Source organism: Pelodiscus sinensis, chromosome 10 (assembly GCF_052426305.1).
Source record: "Pelodiscus sinensis isolate ZL-2025 chromosome 10, ASM5242630v1, whole genome shotgun sequence".
Lineage (NCBI taxonomy): Eukaryota > Metazoa > Chordata > Testudines > Trionychidae > Pelodiscus > Pelodiscus sinensis.
The window spans coordinates 6,882,420-6,902,748 of NC_143061.1; the positions used below are offsets into that span (position 1 = coordinate 6,882,420).

General features: G+C 42.8%; 1 protein-coding gene and 1 long non-coding RNA gene across 2 annotated transcripts; one reads left to right on the plus strand and one right to left on the minus strand.

The window, feature by feature from the left end:
• The first annotated feature begins 4,477 nt into the window (after positions 1-4,477).
• On the plus strand, positions 4,478-19,233 carry LOC102451242 (cytochrome P450 2J2-like). Its single transcript, XM_089780723.1, has 9 exons — positions 4,478-4,648; positions 6,533-6,695; positions 7,410-7,559; positions 10,314-10,474; positions 12,417-12,593; positions 14,087-14,228; positions 15,798-15,985; positions 17,071-17,212; positions 19,055-19,233. The coding sequence occupies exons 1-9, from the start codon at positions 4,478-4,480 to the stop codon at positions 19,231-19,233; spliced, it is 1,473 nt and encodes a 490-aa protein (XP_089636849.1).
• LOC112543926 (uncharacterized) lies at positions 4,619-15,009 on the minus strand. Its single transcript, XR_012906322.2, has 3 exons — positions 8,546-15,009; positions 7,050-7,225; positions 4,619-5,804 (listed from the first exon to the last, which is right to left on the minus strand). It is a non-coding gene; the product is annotated as an uncharacterized LOC112543926 (long non-coding RNA).
• Positions 19,234-20,329: the final 1,096 nt, after the last annotated feature.

Sequence of the window (20,329 nt, forward strand, 5' to 3'; positions counted from 1 at the left end):
TGGACCCTGGCACAGAGTTATTCTGGAACTGATAGCAGTGAGTGCTGAAACCATCAGAAAGGGGGGGGGGGGGAAGCGGTGGTTATCTACACTATGCCCTCTCTTTTAGCTCCCCAGATGCAAAAGGAGAGAAGTTTTTAAACAGTGCTGGGTAGCAAAGGCTTTTCTGCTTTCAACCCACTCTGTCTTTCCTTCTTCTTTGCCCTCCTAACACATCCCCGAGTTTCATTTCCCTAGGATATTAATGGAGAGAAGGAAACACACTGGCAGACTGTTCTCCTTTGAGCACCATCTTCTAATGGCTCTTCTGTTCCCAGATTGTGTGTGTATAGTAAGGTATGTACATGTGCAAAATTCTGGGGCAAAATTTCTGGGTGGTCTATGATGGGTTAGACCACAGAAATCCCCTTGGTTTATTCCCCAGTGAGATGATCACATGACTACGCCCACCTTCCAGTGCCCTGGGGCTCCCTTCACCCTGTCCTGCTGGGCCAGAACTTTTGGTCTCCCCCAGACAAAGCACCCCCTTGCAGAGCAACACAGATGCTGAATCAGTTCAGCTCAGGGAGGGCTCAGCTACAAGTTCTCAGCAGCCAGAAAACCAATCCCCCAAAGGGACCAAAACCCTACATAAATCCATCTTACTCTGTGTAAAAGTTTTATACAGAGAAAGCTCATCAGGTCAGGCTGACCCTCTTTATCAATGAAAGAGAGATATGCACAGTGGTTGCTGCCCCTTAACAAATATTTATATTGGGCTTGACAATAAACAAGTGTTTTATGAAGTATAAAAAGTAGAATGTAAGTAGTTACAAGTGTAAATAGATCAAAGTCACTAAATTTTTATGAACAAAAATGCTAGCTAGTTCTAATACACTAAGAAACTTGCTACATGCAAATTCATGCCCTAAATTGCTGTTCTCATCTCAGGCAAAAAGCTTTAAGTCAGAGTTGATCTTTTCTTTGGCCTGGGTCCACACTTTCTTCAAAGTTTTTTTTATTCTCTGAGGGTGGGCCAGGCAGTTTCAAAGGCCAGCTGAAGACAAAGGACATCTCCCCATTGCTTAAATAGACTTTCCCCCATCTCCATGGAAAGTTACCAGGTTCAAGATGGATTCCAGTACCAGGTGGCATGGTCACATGTCTTTCAAAGACCAGCCACAGTTTTGGCTTATCGGACAAAAACAATCATTCAGAGATTGTTGGTTTGAGTACTGAGTTGCTGTGTCAGAAGCATCAGTAATGGCCCTCGTTAGCACATTTAGAATTAAAAGCAGATTCACACTTTATATTTCTAACTTCACAGACAGGAATGATCCATGCACAAAAATAGGATGCACAGATTCAGCAGATTGTGACTGTAAAGCTGGTACGTTATATGACCATAAAGCAGCTTCAAGTTATGCATATTCACATCCATAAGCCAATTTTCATCAAGCATGGGGGCATCCCATGACAGTAGCCCATCAACAGAGTTAAGCGGAGGCTGTCTGCAGAGGGACTTCATCAAGGGTTATGGAGCATCTCCACCGTAAAAGGAGCGTGTTATCTGGGGCCCTAAGTAGTAGATTGCCTCCCAAATTGAGCTGAAGATTAGTCTGGAGCTAGTAAAGAAGGCACAAAGGGATACTGTGATTTATATACTGACTGCAACAGCTTCAAATTGCAACAGCTTTATTCACATCAGAGGGAGGGGGAAAAATCCCTCAGAGGTTTGAAATTAATTAATCAGATGTTCCCCAGATAGAAATAATGGGACATAATTCAAGACTGAAGGATGGAACATGCTCTATATTTGGCACTCTAATTTCCTCTCACTCCACCTGCAAAGTGAACACAACAAAACAAAAGCCTACAGCTGTCAGGCATAATCACCCCTGTCACTCAGACACCTGTTTGGTGTTCAGATGAATTCAGTGGAGTTCATACTGTTGCCTGCCTTAACGAAGTATTGGCACTAAATTGTTGGCTCTGAGCGCAGATTCACAATGTGTCCAAAGTCTGATTCAGTAACCTGGAGTCTGCTGAGGAGATATTAGTCTGGAAACTGAAGCTGGCACACTGAAACAACTGCTTAAATATGATATGACACTTGCTTATTAGTGGGCAGTTTACTAGAGCTCCTTTGAGTTGACTTCTACACAGATTCATTCCTCAGGTGCTGAAGAAACATTAATTATTTACTTTCAAAGGTGTCAAAAATCAAATACACAAAGCAGCTTATCCAGAAGCTACATACATTGGAAGATTTGATCTTCCGCAGGCAGTCAACAGGGAAAGAAAGGCCAGTAACAGAAAGGGAGTGAAAAGACTGTACTAAAGGTCCAATTGTGAAGAAATGTACACACCACAAACAAATAATTCTAAGAAGTGTTGCATATCTGGGAGTGGCCCAAAACACACAACCCAAGTGGCCCATGCCAAGTCTGTTAGCAAATTTGATATCCTAGCCAGCTGCCATGATCTGAGCCTTCCTGAGCACACACCTTGTTCAACACTAGTGTCTCTTTGAGTCCCCAGGAAAGCTTTTTACCCCAATCATCCTCTCAGGATGCTTGCCTGTCCATAGAGTGTTCCTGGCTATTTCTCCTAACTTTATTTTGAGGGCCTGCAGAAACTTTTTAAAACCTATCAACTGATTCCACCTCCAGCTTCTGCTGGGATGAAATAAACATCTGGACTGCATCTAGATTGGCAAGTTTTTCTGCAAAAACTTGCCAACTGTCTACACTGGCCGCTTGATTTTGCGCAAAAGCACTGACGTTCTACTATCCGAAATCAGTGCTTCTTGCACAAATGCTTTGACGTTCCCGTTCGGGCAAAAGCCCTTTTCCGGAAATGTTTTTGCACAAGAGGGCCAGTGTAGACAGCTAAAAACTGTTTTGTGCAAAAAAGCCCTGATGGCGAAAATGGCGATCGGGGCTTTCTTGCGCAAAACCACGTCTAGATTGGCACGGACGCTTTTCCGCAAAAAGTGCTTTTGCAGAAAAGCGTCCGTGCCAATCTAGACGCTCCTTTCCGCAAATGTTTTTAACAGAAAACTTTTCTGTTAAAAGCATTTGTGGAAAATCATGCCAGTCTAGCTGTAGCCCAGATGTTTTATCAATCAGGCGAAACATAAACATCAACCTAATATATGTTCAGAAACCTCCCTACTTCTTATTCCAGTAGCCAGAGCCTATTCTTACAAGGACCTAGCCCTGCTTCCTTTCACAACTGCAGTCTAGCTTTCCAACACCCTGTAAGATCCTTCTCCTGCAACCCTTAGCAGACAACCCTTCAAATTCCACCCTCCAAATCCCAAATGGGGGGGGGGGCGGGGGAGGGGAGAGTGTCTATCCAGGAGTCCAAGTCTTTGTGTCTTGTGCACACAGCACCATGTTCTTTTTTGACCTTTGTCCTATTATTTATCCCATAATATGATTTTGCTTAATATTTGATCTTATGACCACATCTCTTACCAAACCAGCATCACTCATTTGTCGCATCAGCTCATGTGCCAGCTGCATTCATTCGCTTTGGCCCCTCTCAGCTATGGTGCTCAGAGAGTGATCCATCAGGTTCACAAGTGGCTTGCCTTCAGCCAAGAGAATACCAGTCTTGCTGCTCCACCAAGAAGGGGACAGGGAAGACGCTAGGGTTGAAATCCTGTTCCCAGCCAAGTCAATGGGAGTTCTGATTTTTGCCCCCAAAATGGAAGGCCCTCAAGAGGTGTTTGTTTTTAAATCTGAACTGTGAATTTTTCCATCTTCAGGCTTTCTGCACAGAGAGCAAATTCTTCCTTGCCCATTTGCACTGTTTTGGTATTCCCAGTAACAAGAATCATGTTATACTCTTACTATTCACCAGCTCCATTCAAAGTGGCTTCACTTGGATATATTTTATCTTCAAACTGTTTTCCTATTTTTTGTCTTTAAACTAATTTCCTTATATAATTAGTTATATTATCTTGTTTCGGGTTGGTTGCTTTGCTAAATAAGGTATTAATTCTATAGTTTCTTGTGTATTTCTTCCCCCTTTTTGTAATTACTGCAATCACTTCATAGAAAAGCATGATACAAGGAACATATTCCTAGTTGTTTTTAATACACCACTATATGAGAGCTCTGATACCAATGAATCACAAGTACAGAGCCAATAGCATGCAGTGTCGATAGCCACTCTAACTAGAAGAGATTCTCATTGAAAGGAAAGACCGATCGCACTAAAAGATCACAAAACAGGGGGTGGGAGTGGCTTGATGAACTGAACTGGATCACATATTTCAAAGTTTACTAAAAACCACTTAGCTTGGCAAGTGTAGAGTATATCAAAGAGAAGAAACAATAGAGCGAGCAAGAGATGACTGGAAAAGGCAAATGCTCTTAGCAAAGAACAAAACCTACCCGAAAGTGAGCCCAGTCTATGCAACTCCAGAACAATTTTCAGAGAGACAGTGCTCCAGGGAGAAAGGAAACTAATAAAGCAGCACAGTGAGATGCTGGGAATTACTGAGGTTTCAGTCTGTCTGATTGTGTTTCTTCTGATTGCGCAGTTTCTGAAGTTGCAATGGAGATGTAGCCGGCTTCCTCCTGGACCAACTCCCCTACCAATCATTGGCAACTTATTGCTGCTGGACTTCAAACTTCACCGAGATAATCTTGTTAAGGTATTTGTTTTTGCAGAATTCTGTACTTGACTAAAGTAGAGGGGCTTGGAATGATTGGATTTAAAATTAGTACTGCACAGGAGTTTCCTAATTAATCATAGGGTATTCTCCAACCCAACTTAATTATTACTCAAACACAAGACAGTTGAGGAACAGCATTACAGGGAAAAAAAGAATCATCACTTTCGATTTGCTATTTGTTTTCTTTGCACTTGCTGTTCTAAGAATGTCCCAACAGGTATATTTATAATGCACAGTCTCTATTATCACAAGCCCAGTGTGTAAATAGCAGTGAGAGCCCAATCCAAAATCCAGTGATATAATGGGAGTCTTTCCATTGACTTTGTTGAATTTTAGATCAGGCCTTATGGTTTCCAAAGTGGTTCTGAGACAATGTAGATATCCTGTTTTGCCAAAGGCAGAACCGCTCATCCCTTGTCTTGTATTTCTTTCTTACTGAGAGTAGCACTGGGTAACAGATACAGAAAATTCAGCCTTCTTCTAAAAATCACTCATATTCTATAGATGGTTGGGACTCACTCTCTGTGATATAGAATCATAGAATCACAGAATACTAGGACTGGAAGGGACCTCGAGAGGTCATCGAGTCCAGTCCCCTGCCCTCATGGCAGGACCTAGTACTGTCTAGACCAGGGGTTCCCAACCTGGGGTACGCGTACCCTCAAGGGGTACAAGAAGCTTGTCAAGGGGGTACTGGAAATATTTCATAAATAACGAGATTATCCTAATTGAGATATTCCAAAAGTAGTAGTGTTAGTGAAAAAAGTTGTGGATTCTAGAGTCTGGAATTTATTTCCTTTCATATTGAATAGGGGGTATGGGAAGGTTTAGTAAAAGCCAAGGGACTACGGGGACTGAAAAAGGTTGGGAACTCCTGGTCTAGACCATCCCTGACAGACATTTATCTAACCTGCTCTTAAATATCTCCAGAGATGGAGATTCCACAACCTCCCTGGGCAATTTATTCCAGTGTTTAGCCACTCTAATAGTTAGGAAGTTTTTCCTAATGTCCAACCTAAATCTATATTGTGGGTATCTCAATTTACAAGGCATTCATGACAGGACTTTTCTTGCAGGCAGCACTGTCTCCAGACAGTGAGAACTTTGATCTCCATACCATGACCAATTGTACAACCTAAAACAAAACAAAACAAAACCAAAATTTGCAGCAACCTAGATAGGTGGTTCTAAGCAGTGTTTTTTTTGTGATGGTACTGCCCGGAACTCAGTACCTGCAAGCGGTACCAGTCAGAGCTCAACAACTTTTCCCCTGGAATACCAGCACTTTTTTTTTTTTAAATAAAAAAAGCACTGGTTCTAAGACAGAGCAGGAAAAGCTGTATTCCTGCTTTGCTGAAGTGTCATTCTCTTGAGAAACAGTTTAAATAATTCCAGTGGTAAAAAATTCACTTCACACTGTTTCAGGAGAAAATACAAGTATACTCCAAGAAAAGTCAATGAGAAGAAAGATAAGAAAAATCGCAGGGAAGCAGTAAGAAATGTAAAGTGCAAAAATTGTTTGCTTCTCTCAGTGTCGATGGCGGCAAATACAATTCACAATAAATGAAAAGAAAAAGAAAAAATACAAAATACAGGCAGTCCCCGAGTTACGCGGATCCGACCTATGTCGGATCCACAGTTACGAATGGGGTCCTCTCCCTGGTCTCCAGCAGACCAGGGAGAGGAAGCAAAGCAGCGGAACACGCGGGCAGCGGACAGCCCAGACGCGTCTGGGCTGTCCGCTGCCCGCGTGCTCCGGGGCTTTGCTCTGCTTTGCTCCCCGTCCCCCTGGTCTGCAGAAGCCTTTTAACAGATCTGCTGGCGGCTTTCAATTTTTCTGACTTACTGTGTTTGACTCTCCAGTTAACCAACATCTATGGCAACATCTACACAGTATGGATGGGAGAGACCCCCATCGTGATACTGAATGGATTTCAAGCTGTAAAAGATGGTGTTGTCTCCCATTCAGAAGAGATTTCTGGACGGCCTCTCTCCCCCTTCTATAGGGATATGATGGGAAACAAAGGTAAAAGATGCTGCTTTTTTGCATGGCATAATAATGAAGTATGAAGGTGGCATTCTAAGGAAGAGAGTTCTTCCCCGGACTGTCTTGCACAACTGGATAGCAGGGTGCCATGAATAAATGGAATACTAAGAGAGAGAAAAATAAAACAAAAAAGACAAATCTTATATTACTTACTCACATAACACACCATTGACTATGCCGCTTTTCATTCCATAGGATTCAGAAAAAGATTTGCCTACCAATATGGCCTTAATTTGGCTTAATTTTTAAAGAGACAATGTCTCCACATACCACTCACCCACAACCTACATATACTCAAAGGTGTGCCTATAGAATTAAGCAAGTCTCACCCACCAGTAGAGGAGTTATTCTTACAGCCCTGCAAATCTGGAGATATCCGCTTTATATCTGCAGGTATCAAAATCCACAGCTCATATTTCCAGATGCAGATGCAAATTTTGTATCCGCGCAGGGCTCTGGTTATTCTATCCTCTCCAAAAGCTGTCTCCACGGAGCTTCCAGTGACATGACTATAAAAGATATATAGTTATATTAATGGTGATAGAAACCTAAACAACAAATCACAGCTCAAAATCTATGAAGTATGTTATTGTTTCCTCTTACTAGAAAAATACATCTTAATGTAAACTCATCTCTGATATAAAAGGATTTCCCTTCCTAGCAAGAGCAGAACAGTATTTCTGTTGCTCTCAGGCATTTTCCTGACAAGTGGTCACACCTGGAAGCAGCAGAGACGCTTCGTGATGACATTTTTAAGGAGCCTGGCACTGGGTAAGAGAACCCTGGAGCACCGAATACAAGAGGAGGCCAGACACATGGTTGAGGTCTTTGCAAGTCACAAAGGTAAATTCTTTTAAAGATTGAAATGTAGAGCTGTTCCCCTTTCTGTAAGGCAGGCTGTGGGAGTGATCATGGATCTAAAAACACTTCTGTTCTAGAACGAGGCAGAGATGGTACCTCATACTGGTTTCTTAATTGCCTAAGAGGACGAAGCACGTTAGGAAAGTGCTCAAGTTTTAGTGTTCATATTGACATTTTACCTTTTTTTTTTAACCAATACGCCAAAACCAGGGGGAAAAGCTGCATTCAGGGCCATAAGGGCAGGAGCTGTAGGGAACAGCCCAGAGTTGAAGGGGGGCAGGGTAGGGCGGCAGCAAGTAATGGGCCTGCTCCTGCACTCACCAGGAGATTCAGGAAGCAGAGCAACCCAGCCCTAGCCTGCTCCACTCCCCTGGCTCCCAGCCACATCATTCAGGGGAAGGGCTGGGAGAAAGGGGTGGAATAGGAACAGGGCAGGGGCAGAAAGAGGCAGGGCGGGGACAGAGCAGGAGCAAGGGCTTCGGAAAGTGGATGGAGCATAGGCAGGATGGAGGTGGAGCTGGGGGTGTCCCAGGCTCTGCATGCCCCTAGAGATGACCTTGCTGGGCACAGTCTATGGGGGAGCTGGTTTTGGGATGGGACTGATTACTGGAGTTGGCACCACCCCATACGCAGCATGCAGATGCCTAGGGCACCACAACATTTTGTGATGCCCTATAAGGCTGAATATTTTGTGTACTGGTAGGTACAGCCTGGGGTACCTCAATGTCCAGACCTCTTCCCCCCAATGGCTAATGGGGCTTTAGTGTGGACTCAGGCCCATCCACTACTCTGGGGTCCTAGCCCAGGGACCCTGTAGATAGCAGCTGTCTGCTGGGTCCATTCATTCAAGTTCCACCACTGTTATAATTCCCTGGGCCACTTTCTCAGGGCCCTGCACTCTCTTTGCCCTCACCTGAGGACTTTGTCCAAAACAGAATCCTAGAAACCAACTCAGCGCTCCTACTTACTCTCTCCAGCACCTGACAGTACCACCTTGTCTGGGGTTCTGCAGCTCTGCCAGCCAGCCAGCCAGCCAGCCATACTGTCCACGCTCCTACAGCTCAAGCAAGGAACTGACCGGCTCCCTGGCCCAGCAGTTCTCTTTATACTAGCTTGCTGGACCCTGATTGGTTGCTTCTCACACAGCCACTCCAGCGAGCTGGGAGGACTTCTCTACTGTTCTTTTCAAGGGCAGAGCATGGCAGGTTCAAAAAGCCTCCAGCAGGGGGCCTCAGGGCCTAGTCCACACCATTATACATGCCTTTCCTTTTCTCCCATGAAATTTCATTCAGTTCTGGATGAAATATAAACCACTGAAAATCATCATCCCACGTCCCTCACTCGTGTTCTTCAGTAACCATTGTGGCAGAACACCAAGAGAATAATAACTGAACATAAATATTCTAAAAAATCATATCCACACCACCACAGAAGCAGCACCCCATGCTGTATGTCCTGTAGCTCCAGAAGCAGCAGTCTTTGGTATAGCGATGCAGATTCAGGGTACAAACAAACCCCAACGATGTATGGGAAGAGGGGCTGTAATTGTTACTAGCGCACAATAGATGGCTTGTTTTTTCCCCTTTTCCTTCGGAACTGCCTTCCAGAAAGAACACACAGAAAACCACATAAAAATCAACTATTTAGGTTGCAAAGTCAAGCACCTGAAAGATAGAAAATGCCAGATTTAAGACTGTAGTATGTAATATCAATTTAGAATGAATCCAAGTATATGAAATGAATAATCTACCTTAGATTTTAATTACTGCTTTGGAAACGTGAATATTTAGAAATCGTTTGTTAAAGCCCCAATCCCAACTCCCACTATAATCAATCAAAAACAACAAATAATCTGGTGGAAGAACCTTAAAGATTAACAAAACATGTTGATGGTATCATGAGCTTTCGTGAGCACAACCCATTTCTTCAGATGACATGAAAGCTCATGATACCATCTCCATGTTTTGTTAGTCTTTAAGATGCTACCAGACTATTTGTTGTTTTTAAGTTTTTCCTGTTACAGACTAACTCAGCTATCCCTCTGAAGCTTGTAATCAATCAGTTTTTCTATCTTCTCTAATGGGAGCTGGATCAGACCCTAAGAGAGGAGCGATATAACAAATCTTTTTCATTTTACAAACATGCTTTTGACCCACGAGGTAAGCCTTGTGTTGAACCACATTTGTCGCTGAAAAAATTAACTAGAAATTTTAAAATGGCACCAGAGCTCCTGAAGTGGGTCATTTCAAATGATGGGTCATTTCAAAACTTGGATGAAACTAAAACTTTGGCGGTAAAAAGGAAACATTAAAAACTCCTGTCTAGAAACTTGAGAAACTATGCTTTTATTTCAATCCATGGCTCAGAGAGGAGGAAAAAAAAGCAGTCATTCTACAAAACATGATGGACCAAATAGGGAAATGCAGATGCAACGTTTGTTTCCTCCAAACCTAGTTAAGGACAAGGAGTAACAAAAATAAATTCCAAGAATCTCTTAAAAAATATCTTACTCCAAAAGAACCAAAGGAAGCCCTCTCCAGGATCTAGTTCCTCTGTTTAGTTTACATTAAATAGAATTCACTCCTTTGTAAAATGTCTCACTTATCTAAAAGTTATTCAATCTCCTTTATGTTGTACAACTGCTAGAAGTATTGTGCAGATTCCTTCATGTCTCAAATTAACTTTCCTCACTGTAGTCCATTCAATGGTTCTAACTGACATCAGCTGTATTTGCAGGGAAACTTTTTGACCCCCATATCCACATGATCCACGCTATCGCAAACGTGATTTGCTCTGTGAGTTTTGGTCATCGCTTCTCTAGCGAGGATGATTCTTTCAACCGGCTCATCAAAGCCATCTCTTCTGTGGTGTACTTTAATGCCACGACCTGGGGCAGGGTGAGCATTCGGTTATTTTAATTCTTATCACTGTAAGTTTATCTGTGTTAACTGGGAATACCAGAGGTGTTAATGGTTACCGTATAAACATAGCACAGAGATCAACATCTGCCACAGGACATAATTTAAAGTATTGTGCAGGATTTTGGCTTTTGAGGCAATAAATATGCACTTCTTCATTCTCATGTCTTATTTATAGAACCCCATCAGTAAACCATCAAGGAGGCAGGTGGCACTTCAAAGACAAACAAATTAGAAATCTGGTTCAAGGCACACAAGTTTATGTAAACATCTCTTGGTTTACATAAACAGTCAATGGTTTGGAAATCGACTGCCAATAGAATTAAGGATTTGTACTAATAACTCAAGTCTTAGTGTGACTTCAGAGCTAATTAAATCAGAGTGGATGGCTCTCATTACAACAGATAATTTCCCCCTCAGATATTCTCTTTCATCTTCTTATTGCTCTGGGAGGTGAACCACATCCATTCTGATTTAACTAGCACTTATGTCACATTCCCATCTCTGTCTCCCTGCCTTTTTTCTTTTCTCTTCAAGCATCTGAAGAAGTGAGTTGCATCTCATGAAAGCTTATGCCCTAATAAATGTGTTAGTCTTTAAAGTGCCACTGGACTCCTTGTTGGTTTTGCTGAAATAGACTGACATGGCTACCTCTCTGAAACCTGTCATCAGAAAATCATGTAGCCCAAGACTTGAGTTATTAGTACAAATCATTAATTCAGTTGGAAGTCGATTTCCAAACCATTGAGTGTGTTCCAAAACTAAGAGATGTTTACATAAACTTCTGTGCCATGAACCAGATTTCTAAATGCTAGCACTAAACCTAGCAAACACTCACTCTTGGAATGCAGATTTTGTATTTGGAAACTGAGACATAAAAGTACAGTTCATAAAATCCAAAACTTTGAAGCCCTGCCATTTTGAGCAGATTTCTGATCAGTCTTGCTCAAGATCGGCTCCTCAAAGCCTAACTGGATGTTCTATACCACAGTATCTGACAGAATTTAGGTTTAAACATGGACTTGTCTAACATTTTAACTAAACTGCATGTCTTTTATATGGATTAGGGATGTTAAAATGCGATTATTTACTAATCGAGTAGTTGATAAGGGTGGGCAGTTCCAACGTGCAGTCTGGCTCACGCCGATTCACAGCATAACCTCCCCAGCTGCCGCTCTGCATTTTAGAGCACAGGGAAGTCTCTTATTAAAAGACCCATGGAGCAAGGACTGACCCAGCTTCTCTGTGCACTGGATGTACAAAGAGTTGAGGGACCCAGAGCCCAGCCTGAGCCCCGGCACCCGAATTAGCTGACAGGGGCCAGCCGAGGGTGTTTCACTGCAGTATAGACAACTTAAAAAACAGTCCACCAAAGCTTCAGGATAAAGACTGTGGTCAGCCATGATGCAGGAGCATTCAACATCTGGAGGTGGTCCAAGACTGTGGATTAAATTTCCCCAGGCACTAAAAAGCATGACAGATCTAAGTACTTTCTGCACCTCCTGAAAGTGCATTTCTTTAACCTTGCCTTCTCTTACCTAGACTCACACCACAACAAGTATATTTATGTAAAAACACACCCTACTGAAAGAAAACACTCCACTGCACACGCTTCTCCCTTTGGGGGGCAGAATAAGAGAACAAACATGATAGGTATGCGGACACATTGTTTAATGAACACCAAAGAGCGCTCGGCTACTACCATGAATGAGCAGAGTATATGAATATAGAACAGAATATCAGTTTAGCCCAGCTCAGAAGTGACCACTTAAAGTAGAGGTTAAAAATTTCATATTCCTGCTAGAATTAAAAACCCTCCAGTCCTTTCATGAGTTTAAGTTATCATGATACTTCAAACTCACTCAGGTTCACTTGATTATATCAAAGAACTCACATCATCTCCCCTATGTTTTACCCATAGTTGTATGATGTGTTCCCATGGGTTATGCATTATCTCCCAGGACCTCACCAGAAAGTGTTTGCATACAATGATTTTATGCACAATTTAGTTAGAAATGAGATCCGAAGTCATGAGGAGAGATGGAAAGCAGATGATCCACAGGATTTCATTGACCTCTACTTGGACCAGATAGCAAAAGTAAGTACCTGTACTCTGTCTAATACTAGTTGTTTCTTAGCCTCACTGTCCGCTGCAAAGAAACTTTGTTGAAGGATTGTGTTACACAGGTTGAAGCTCTAGTCAGGCTTTCTCTGGTCCAGTCACTTCCATGGTCCGGCATGCTTTTAGTTAGCTGGATGGCCTCTTATCATGGGTGTGGTCAACTTTCCCGCCGTCCCATAAAGTTTGTTGACAGCCACCAGTCCTAGCTCTCAGTGTTCTGTGCTGTCATTTAACTCTAATTTATTCCTAAATGTCTTCTAAGAGCCCAGTAACCAGTGGAAGTGTTGGCAATGCTGCTAGATGATATTAACCTTCTGTGGTTCAACAATTTTTCTGGTTTGGTCAGATTCCGAGGGTGCGGGACTAGAGATGTTCAACCTGTAGATTGATATTTCAAATCTTCCTGTAACTGGTGACTTCTGAAGTGGTTTTGGTTCCCCTCCACATTTGATAGACATGAGAAGTTTTCATCCAGCAACACTAACTGGGTCAACTGCCTCCTGTGTGCCCCTTTTGGGCTAGGGGAGGTGCTGCATTACGCAGCCTCAGTTTGTGAAAGCTTCTTGGTTCCTCAGTCACTTCAAAAGAGGCTTTCACAAATCCAACAGCAGCACTTCTTGGGGATGGTTTTAACATCCCAAAGTTACAAAACAACCACAAACTTTTCCATTCAGCCTTAACCCAGGCAGAGCTCCTTTTTGCTGAGGTATTGCTTCCTCTTCTTCTGACCACCGGAGGAGATGCAAAGCCTCGCCCCCATCTTGGTGTCTCGCCAAAAAGAGGGGAAAAAAAACCCACCAGAAACTTTCAGATGAGTCTTTCTACCCAGCCCCAGCTCCTTTTCTCAGGAACCACTGCAGGAGACACTCTTCCTGCATCTTCACTCTGTAACCACCATTTGGTCATCCACCAGCCTCTGTTTTTCTACCCTCATAGAGGTATGGGTTTAGTCCAGGGGCGGGGAACCTTTTTGGGTCAGGTGCCACTGGCCCATAGAAAAATCAGCCAGGGGTGAGAACCAAAAGAGAAAAACCAACCCGTTCCCAACTGAAAAGGAAAAAAAAAGACACATCCCACATACCCCTCATTCACCAGAGCCTAATGAGGGCCAAGCTAGTAGATTTTGTGTGCTCCAACCTCATGGTGGGATGATAGAGGGGCTGGAGCACCAGTGTGGGCTCTCCAATGCTGGGGGGGGGAGCCCTGAGCCTTGGGGGTTGGATCCCGGCAAGCCAGGGGCCACATATGGCCCCCAGGCTTTAGATTCCCTGAGCCTAGCTTAGTCACATGCCTGCCTAATGACTTGATTCATTGTCTCCACCAGAGGCGGATTAGCTGCATCACAGGTAGGCTAAGACCAACCTCCCTTTAAAAGGGCCAGCCAACCTGTGAAAAATGTTAATTACTACATAGTCAGTAGTACCTCTCTAGAACCTTCTGCTTTCAAATCTTGTGAATGTCACCTACAGACCAAAGATGACCCCACCTCCACCTTTAATGAAGATAACATGGTTCAGAGTGTGGTTGATCTTTTGGTGGGAGGGACAGAAACCACAACTACCTCTCTGTGCTGGGCTCTCCTCTATATGCTGCAATACCCAGATATCCAAGGTATGTGAAATGTGCATCAAAGGGACACCCATTAAAGTTTGCACATGGTTACTAAACAAATATTAACTCAGACTAACAGTGTATTGTAAAACAAAGTGACCTGCCAGCATCGAAAATCAGTGCTCAGCTGTTAATATCTAACAGCAGCTCGGAGAGGAGAATTTAATCACAGAATACTAGAACTGGAAAGGACCTTGAGAGTGAACGGGGCAAGAAATATTTCAGATTTCTATGAAATATTATGAAAAGAAATGGAAGTGTGCTATCTCTGCTCCAGCTACCTGAAATGCAACACCAGCAGGGCTACGTCTACACTGGCATGATTTTCCGGAAATGCTTTTAACGGAAAAGTTTTCCGTTAAAAGCATTTTCGGAAAAGCGTGTCTAGATTGGCAGGACGCTTTTCCGCAAAAGCACTTTTTGCGGAAAAGTGTCCGTGGCCAACCTAGAAGCGCTTTTCCGCAAAAAAGCCCCGATCGCCATTTTCGCAATCGGGGCTTCTTTGCGGAAAACACTACTGTGCTGTTTACACTGGCCCATTTGCGCAAGAGGGCTTTTGCCCCAATGGGAGCAGCACAGTATTTCCGCAAGAACACTGACGATCTTACATGAGATCGTCAGTGTTCTTGCAGAAATTCAAGCGGCCAGTGTAGACAGCTGGCAAGTGTTTCCACAAAAGCAGATGATTTTGCGGAAAAACTTGCCAGTCTAGACACAGCCCAGGTGTTTAGGCTAATTAGTCTCTCTCCTTCCTACTAAGACAATAGAAAGGGGAGACAGCAGGCTAAAGGGACAATTTCATGAGTAAAACATGTTGGGCTCGTCTACACTGGCCCCTTTTCCGGAAGGGGCATGTTAATTTCAGCTATCGTAGTAGGGAAATCCGCGGGGGATTTAAATATCCCTCGCGGCATTTAAATAAAAATGTCCGCCGCTTTTTTCCGGCTTTTCTAAAAGCCGGAAAAAAGCGGCGGACATTTTTATTTAAATGCCGCGGGTGATATTTAAATCCCCCGCGGATTTCCCTACTACGATAGCTGAAATTAACATGCCCCTTCCGGAAAAGGGGCCAGTGTAGACGTAGCCGTTTATTTTTTTCTTACTAATACTTTCCTCATTGACCGACTGGAAACAGTGAACAGCATATTTTTTAAAAATTACATAAGCTGACATGTATTTATAACTTTCCTGACAAAAGATAAGGTGAATATAATGGAAATATGTCAAAGTCCCTCATTTCATCTATTTCTGGAGATGGGAGCATTCAAGCACTTCTGTAAAGATTACTTTGAAAAGAGAACTACTATTTGAGAAATAGTCTCGAGCTCCGAGGACACGCTGCCTCTCTCTCTAAGGACCAAATTCAAACCAATGCCAGGATCAAACCATAGTCCAAAGCATCTCATAGCAAAGTATTCGTATTTTTATAAGCCCCTGCACTGTGTATGTCCAGTCAAGGGGGACACAGCATGTTAACACAGCTTAGTAAAGAGTATATTGGAAAGAAAATCAGAAAAAGGGATGAAAAATGTTCCTCAGTTGTAAGTAAAACCAAGTATTTCTCTGCAGAGAAAGTCCAGAAGGAGCTAGAAACTGTTCTGGAACCTTCCCAGCTAATCTACTACGAGGACCGGAATAAACTGCCGTACACAAATGCTGTAATTCATGAGACTTTGCGTTACAGCAACATTACTGCTGTCGGGACCTTTCGACAATGTGTGAAGGATACAGCAGTGCTGGGGGTTCCCATTGAAAAGGTACAATGGTATACGCCAGGTTAACACCACCTGCATCTTTTGCATCATTATTTAGAGCACATCTACACTACCGACTTATATCAACTAGGGATGGTAAAATGCATTTTTTTAGGCAAACGTGTCACCGCTGAAAATGTCAGTGATTACGCATTTACACGAGGGGAAAGGCAGCTCCTCAGGAGCCACTTCATGTGGGGAGCCAGCTTTTAAGCTGGTTTCCTGCCCGTGCCAGATCCTGTGGAGCCACCTCACTCTCACCGCCCCATGTTGCTGTCTCTATCAGAGGCAGCAGTTCAGGGAGGGCGGGGAGGAGGTGTAGCGGGGGGCAAGGGCCTGAGTGTAATCATGAAGGCTAACCATGTATATACAAGTTTACACTTTCACATCCCTAATGTCAACCTATGTGAGGCCAACTTGCAGTCAACCTATGTTAGGCCCAGCTTACAGTAGGGTTGGGCAAGAGGCTGTCAGTGGGCCAGATCCAGCCTGCTTAGCCCTTTCATCCCACCTGTGGCAAGTCCCGGCCCTGCCCCCTAATGCGTTACCTGGGAGTCGCTGCAGAGGCATGAGCCCTCAATTCCTGCTATTTAAAGGGATTGTGTCTCCCTGGCAGCTCCCAGGCAATACGTAAGAGGCAGGGCTAGGAGCTGTGAGCCCTTTCAACTGCTTCTATTTAAAGGGCTCGCACCTTCCGGGTGGCTGCTCAGGCACGAACCCTTTAAATAGAAGGAGCTGAAAGGGCTCACAGCCCCCGGCCCTACCGCTAACACGCTGCCTGGGAGCTAAAGAGGAGGCACGAGCCCTTCAACTCCTGCTATTCAAAGTCTCCGCCCCTTTTGCCTGAGGCCCTGCCCCTTCCGGCCCACAACCATTTCGGAAATTTTTGAAGTGCCCCCCCCTTCAAAAATTATTGCCCACCCTGGGTTAGACAGTCTATGAGCCACACAGCTGCTACATAAGGACATAGCCTTTTGAAGCTACATTGATTTACCCCAAGTGACACTCTCCTCTGGTCTTGTTTTCTATACTTTGCTAACAAAAACTAAACCACAAAGAGAAGACAATTATGTTTTGCTTTTTTTCAGAACACAATTGTATTGCCAAACTTACACTCTGTTGTATTCGATTCTGAACACTGGGAGACCCCAGGGAAGTTTAACCCAAATCACTTTCTTGATTCTGATGGCAACTTTGTAAACAATGAAGCATTCTTTCCTTTTTCAGCAGGTAATGCATTGACTTCTAACTCTGCCAGGTTTGTGTACCTTGAAGTAAGAGCGAAGGAAATTAGCTGTTCCAAGAGTTAAAAATATGCACGACTCGGGTAAAATTATCTGACTAATAAACTGCAGAGATTTAGATTCAGTGTTCTAATGTAATAAACACAAAAGTTGTGCACATGTCTAGCATTTCACACCTACACATAATCAAGTTGAAGATGCAGAAAAACAAGGGAGAAACCTGTCTATTGAGGTACTTACATGGCCCATTTCCATAGCAACTCAACACTTCACAATCTTTAATGCATTTATCCTCACACAACCCCTGTGAGGTACAGAAGTGTCATTATCCTCATTTTACAATTGGCAAGCTGAGTGACAAGAGTCTACAGGACATGCAGGAAGTCTGCCAAGGAGAAGAAACTGAACCTGGGTTTTCCAAAGCCTAGAGAAATACTATAATCCCTCGACAAACTTTCCTCTCTGGTAGCTAGAAAAAAAATCAGAACTCTAATTTCTTCTGTGGAATTTCACTAGGTAGATCTTCAGTCAGAATCCGACTCTTTATACAGCAATGTTACACACTACATGGCATGAGAAACAAATATCTAACTTTTGATTACATAAAGAAACAGACAAAAGCACTAAGGAATAGACAGCTGACCAAAAATTAACACTGCAAGTATGCACGCCAGATTCTCTGGCAACCAGGTTGGAAACAAAGGCAGCATAAAGCAGCATATAGGTCACAGTAATTGGAGATTTAATTGGAAAAATAAATTTAAAAATACTGACAGAGCAATCAGCCACTAGACAAAATGCTAACTGAGCCAGCAGCAATGTAAAAAAGGACTGCGGGTTCAAAGTAGGTGACGGATTAACTATGAATTTACTGTGTCATGCTGTGGCAATAAAAGCAAACACTATTCTGGGATGTATATACAGCAGTCGGATTAAAAAGAGTGAATCTAATTTCCGAAAGTGGCTGCTGAAACTGTGCAGATCCTGCTGTCATGTACAACGAGGCACTTGAACAACTGCAGACACACAATTGAGGCAATCATTTAAAAATTGGGTATGACACGATGGGGGAGGGATGGTTTACACCGGTTAGAGTGAAGCAGAAGGAGTATCACATTGGCCTGATAAATTATCAACATGAACTAGAGTTGTACGGTTATTTTCCTATGCACATCTTCAAAATGTTGCCACGATTTTTTTCCAAAGTGACGTCTACGGGAGATAAGGGTCCTCATACCTCAACTCCTACACTGAAGCATCTTGGACTTGGAACAGATCAGAGGAAGGGAAAGGCAAGAGCCAGGATGCAATCACTGTGAATATAGTACCTACTGACCGAGGCTATGCCTACACTTTGAGGTGTTGTTTCCAATTCAAGCCAACATAACACTAGCTCTGAGCGAGCTGGTGTACTAAAAGCAGAGTGTAGATGCAGCAGCACAAGGGATGTGACATGGGAAGAGTTAGCTGCTCCATATATGTACACATCTCAGATGCTAGCTACGTACATGGGGCAACTACCCATTCCTGCTAGTCCCACGGGGCAGCCACATTTTAGTTTAGTGCCTCTGCTAAGTCACATCTTCAAAACCTGCCTGTGAGTTACATCCCGAGCTTGAAGCATAGATATACAGTTAGCATCACAGATGTTGCTTGACCCGAGTCTGGTTTAAGGAGGTGCAACCTGTATACAAATTATTTCCCTCAGAGGCAGCTTCTCACCTTAGAGAGTTCATGAGACTCAACAGAATTTTGTTTGGAAATTCATTTTGACTCATTCTGTGCAATCATTTGTAGAAGTAATTCCTTGCTCTTGTTTCTTCTGTAGGGCACCGAGTATGTCTGGGGGAACAGATGGCAAAAACTGAGCTCTTCATCTTCTTTGTCACCCTGCTGCGGGCATTTACATTCCAGCTTCCAGAAGGAGTGAAGGAAGCCAATATGGACTATATTTTAGGGGTTATATTACAACCACATCCATATAAGCTCCATGCTATTCCACGTTAGTCTGAAATGAACCATAAAGCGGAGGTGATTCTTCCTTTTTAAAATAGCCATCCTATACTTTATCTTATTAAACGAATTTGATCATTCAATATTGTGACAATGGCCGGAGATGTTTTTATTTAGGAACACAGACCTGCAAAATTTTAACTTTTAAAAAATAAATGCATTTGCCAAAAATCAAGAGCTCTTCACTGTACACAAGTGGAAAGTAACATCTATTGAAAATATTTATCTACACTATTTCTACATGGTAAAGATAGGGGTGAATTAGCTAAGGTATTTTAGAAAGTCCGCATTACCATGCAAAGCTTACTAGAGATGCCTGCTCAATGTACTAGTAAGGTGTTGAACTGTATTTTAAATGTCAAAAACAGCAGAACATGAAATGGCATTATATGAACTGATGATTCAGTCCCACCTTTGCTGCACAATTGTCTAGATGCAATAAAAATGCTTAATTTTAACTGAACTTCCATGTACTTCTTTCTTTCAAAGTTAATTGCACATGTTTTTAATCTAAGGACTATCAATGCACTTTTGGCACCTTTCCTTTTACTCTCTCTTGGGGAACTAGTCACAGTAATAAAGTTAAGCATGTGTACACCTGAAATATTAGGTCCTCTCATTTCCTCTCAAAATCGCTGTTCTTTTGAAAATCCCTTTAGTTTTGGTAATGTGACATGTAACTTTAGTGTCAGATTCTTTTCATATGCCTTCTTTCCTTGTGAGATGTGTACTGTCTCTTCAAAACTGCTTATTCATCTGTTTTATTATATCAATCATAGCATCTTGAACTAGCTTTTGTTTTTGTAAATCCCTCATTTCCTCTTACAACTCCATTTTCTTTTGAGTGGAACATCATTCTTCTATTGGTTACTTCAAAGGAGGTCACTGAACTGTTGAGAACTTGATAAATTAGATAAAATTACCTCTATTTTGCTGGGAGGGGACACTCATAAATATGGCATCATTCTATGCAAATTATGAGTTTGGTGCATTTGATACTATATTTTGTTGGGTACCCAATCCATTGAGCTCAACAAAATGCATAGCCCCTGACCGATTCCACTTCCGAAAAGGTTTTGTTGTTTTCAGC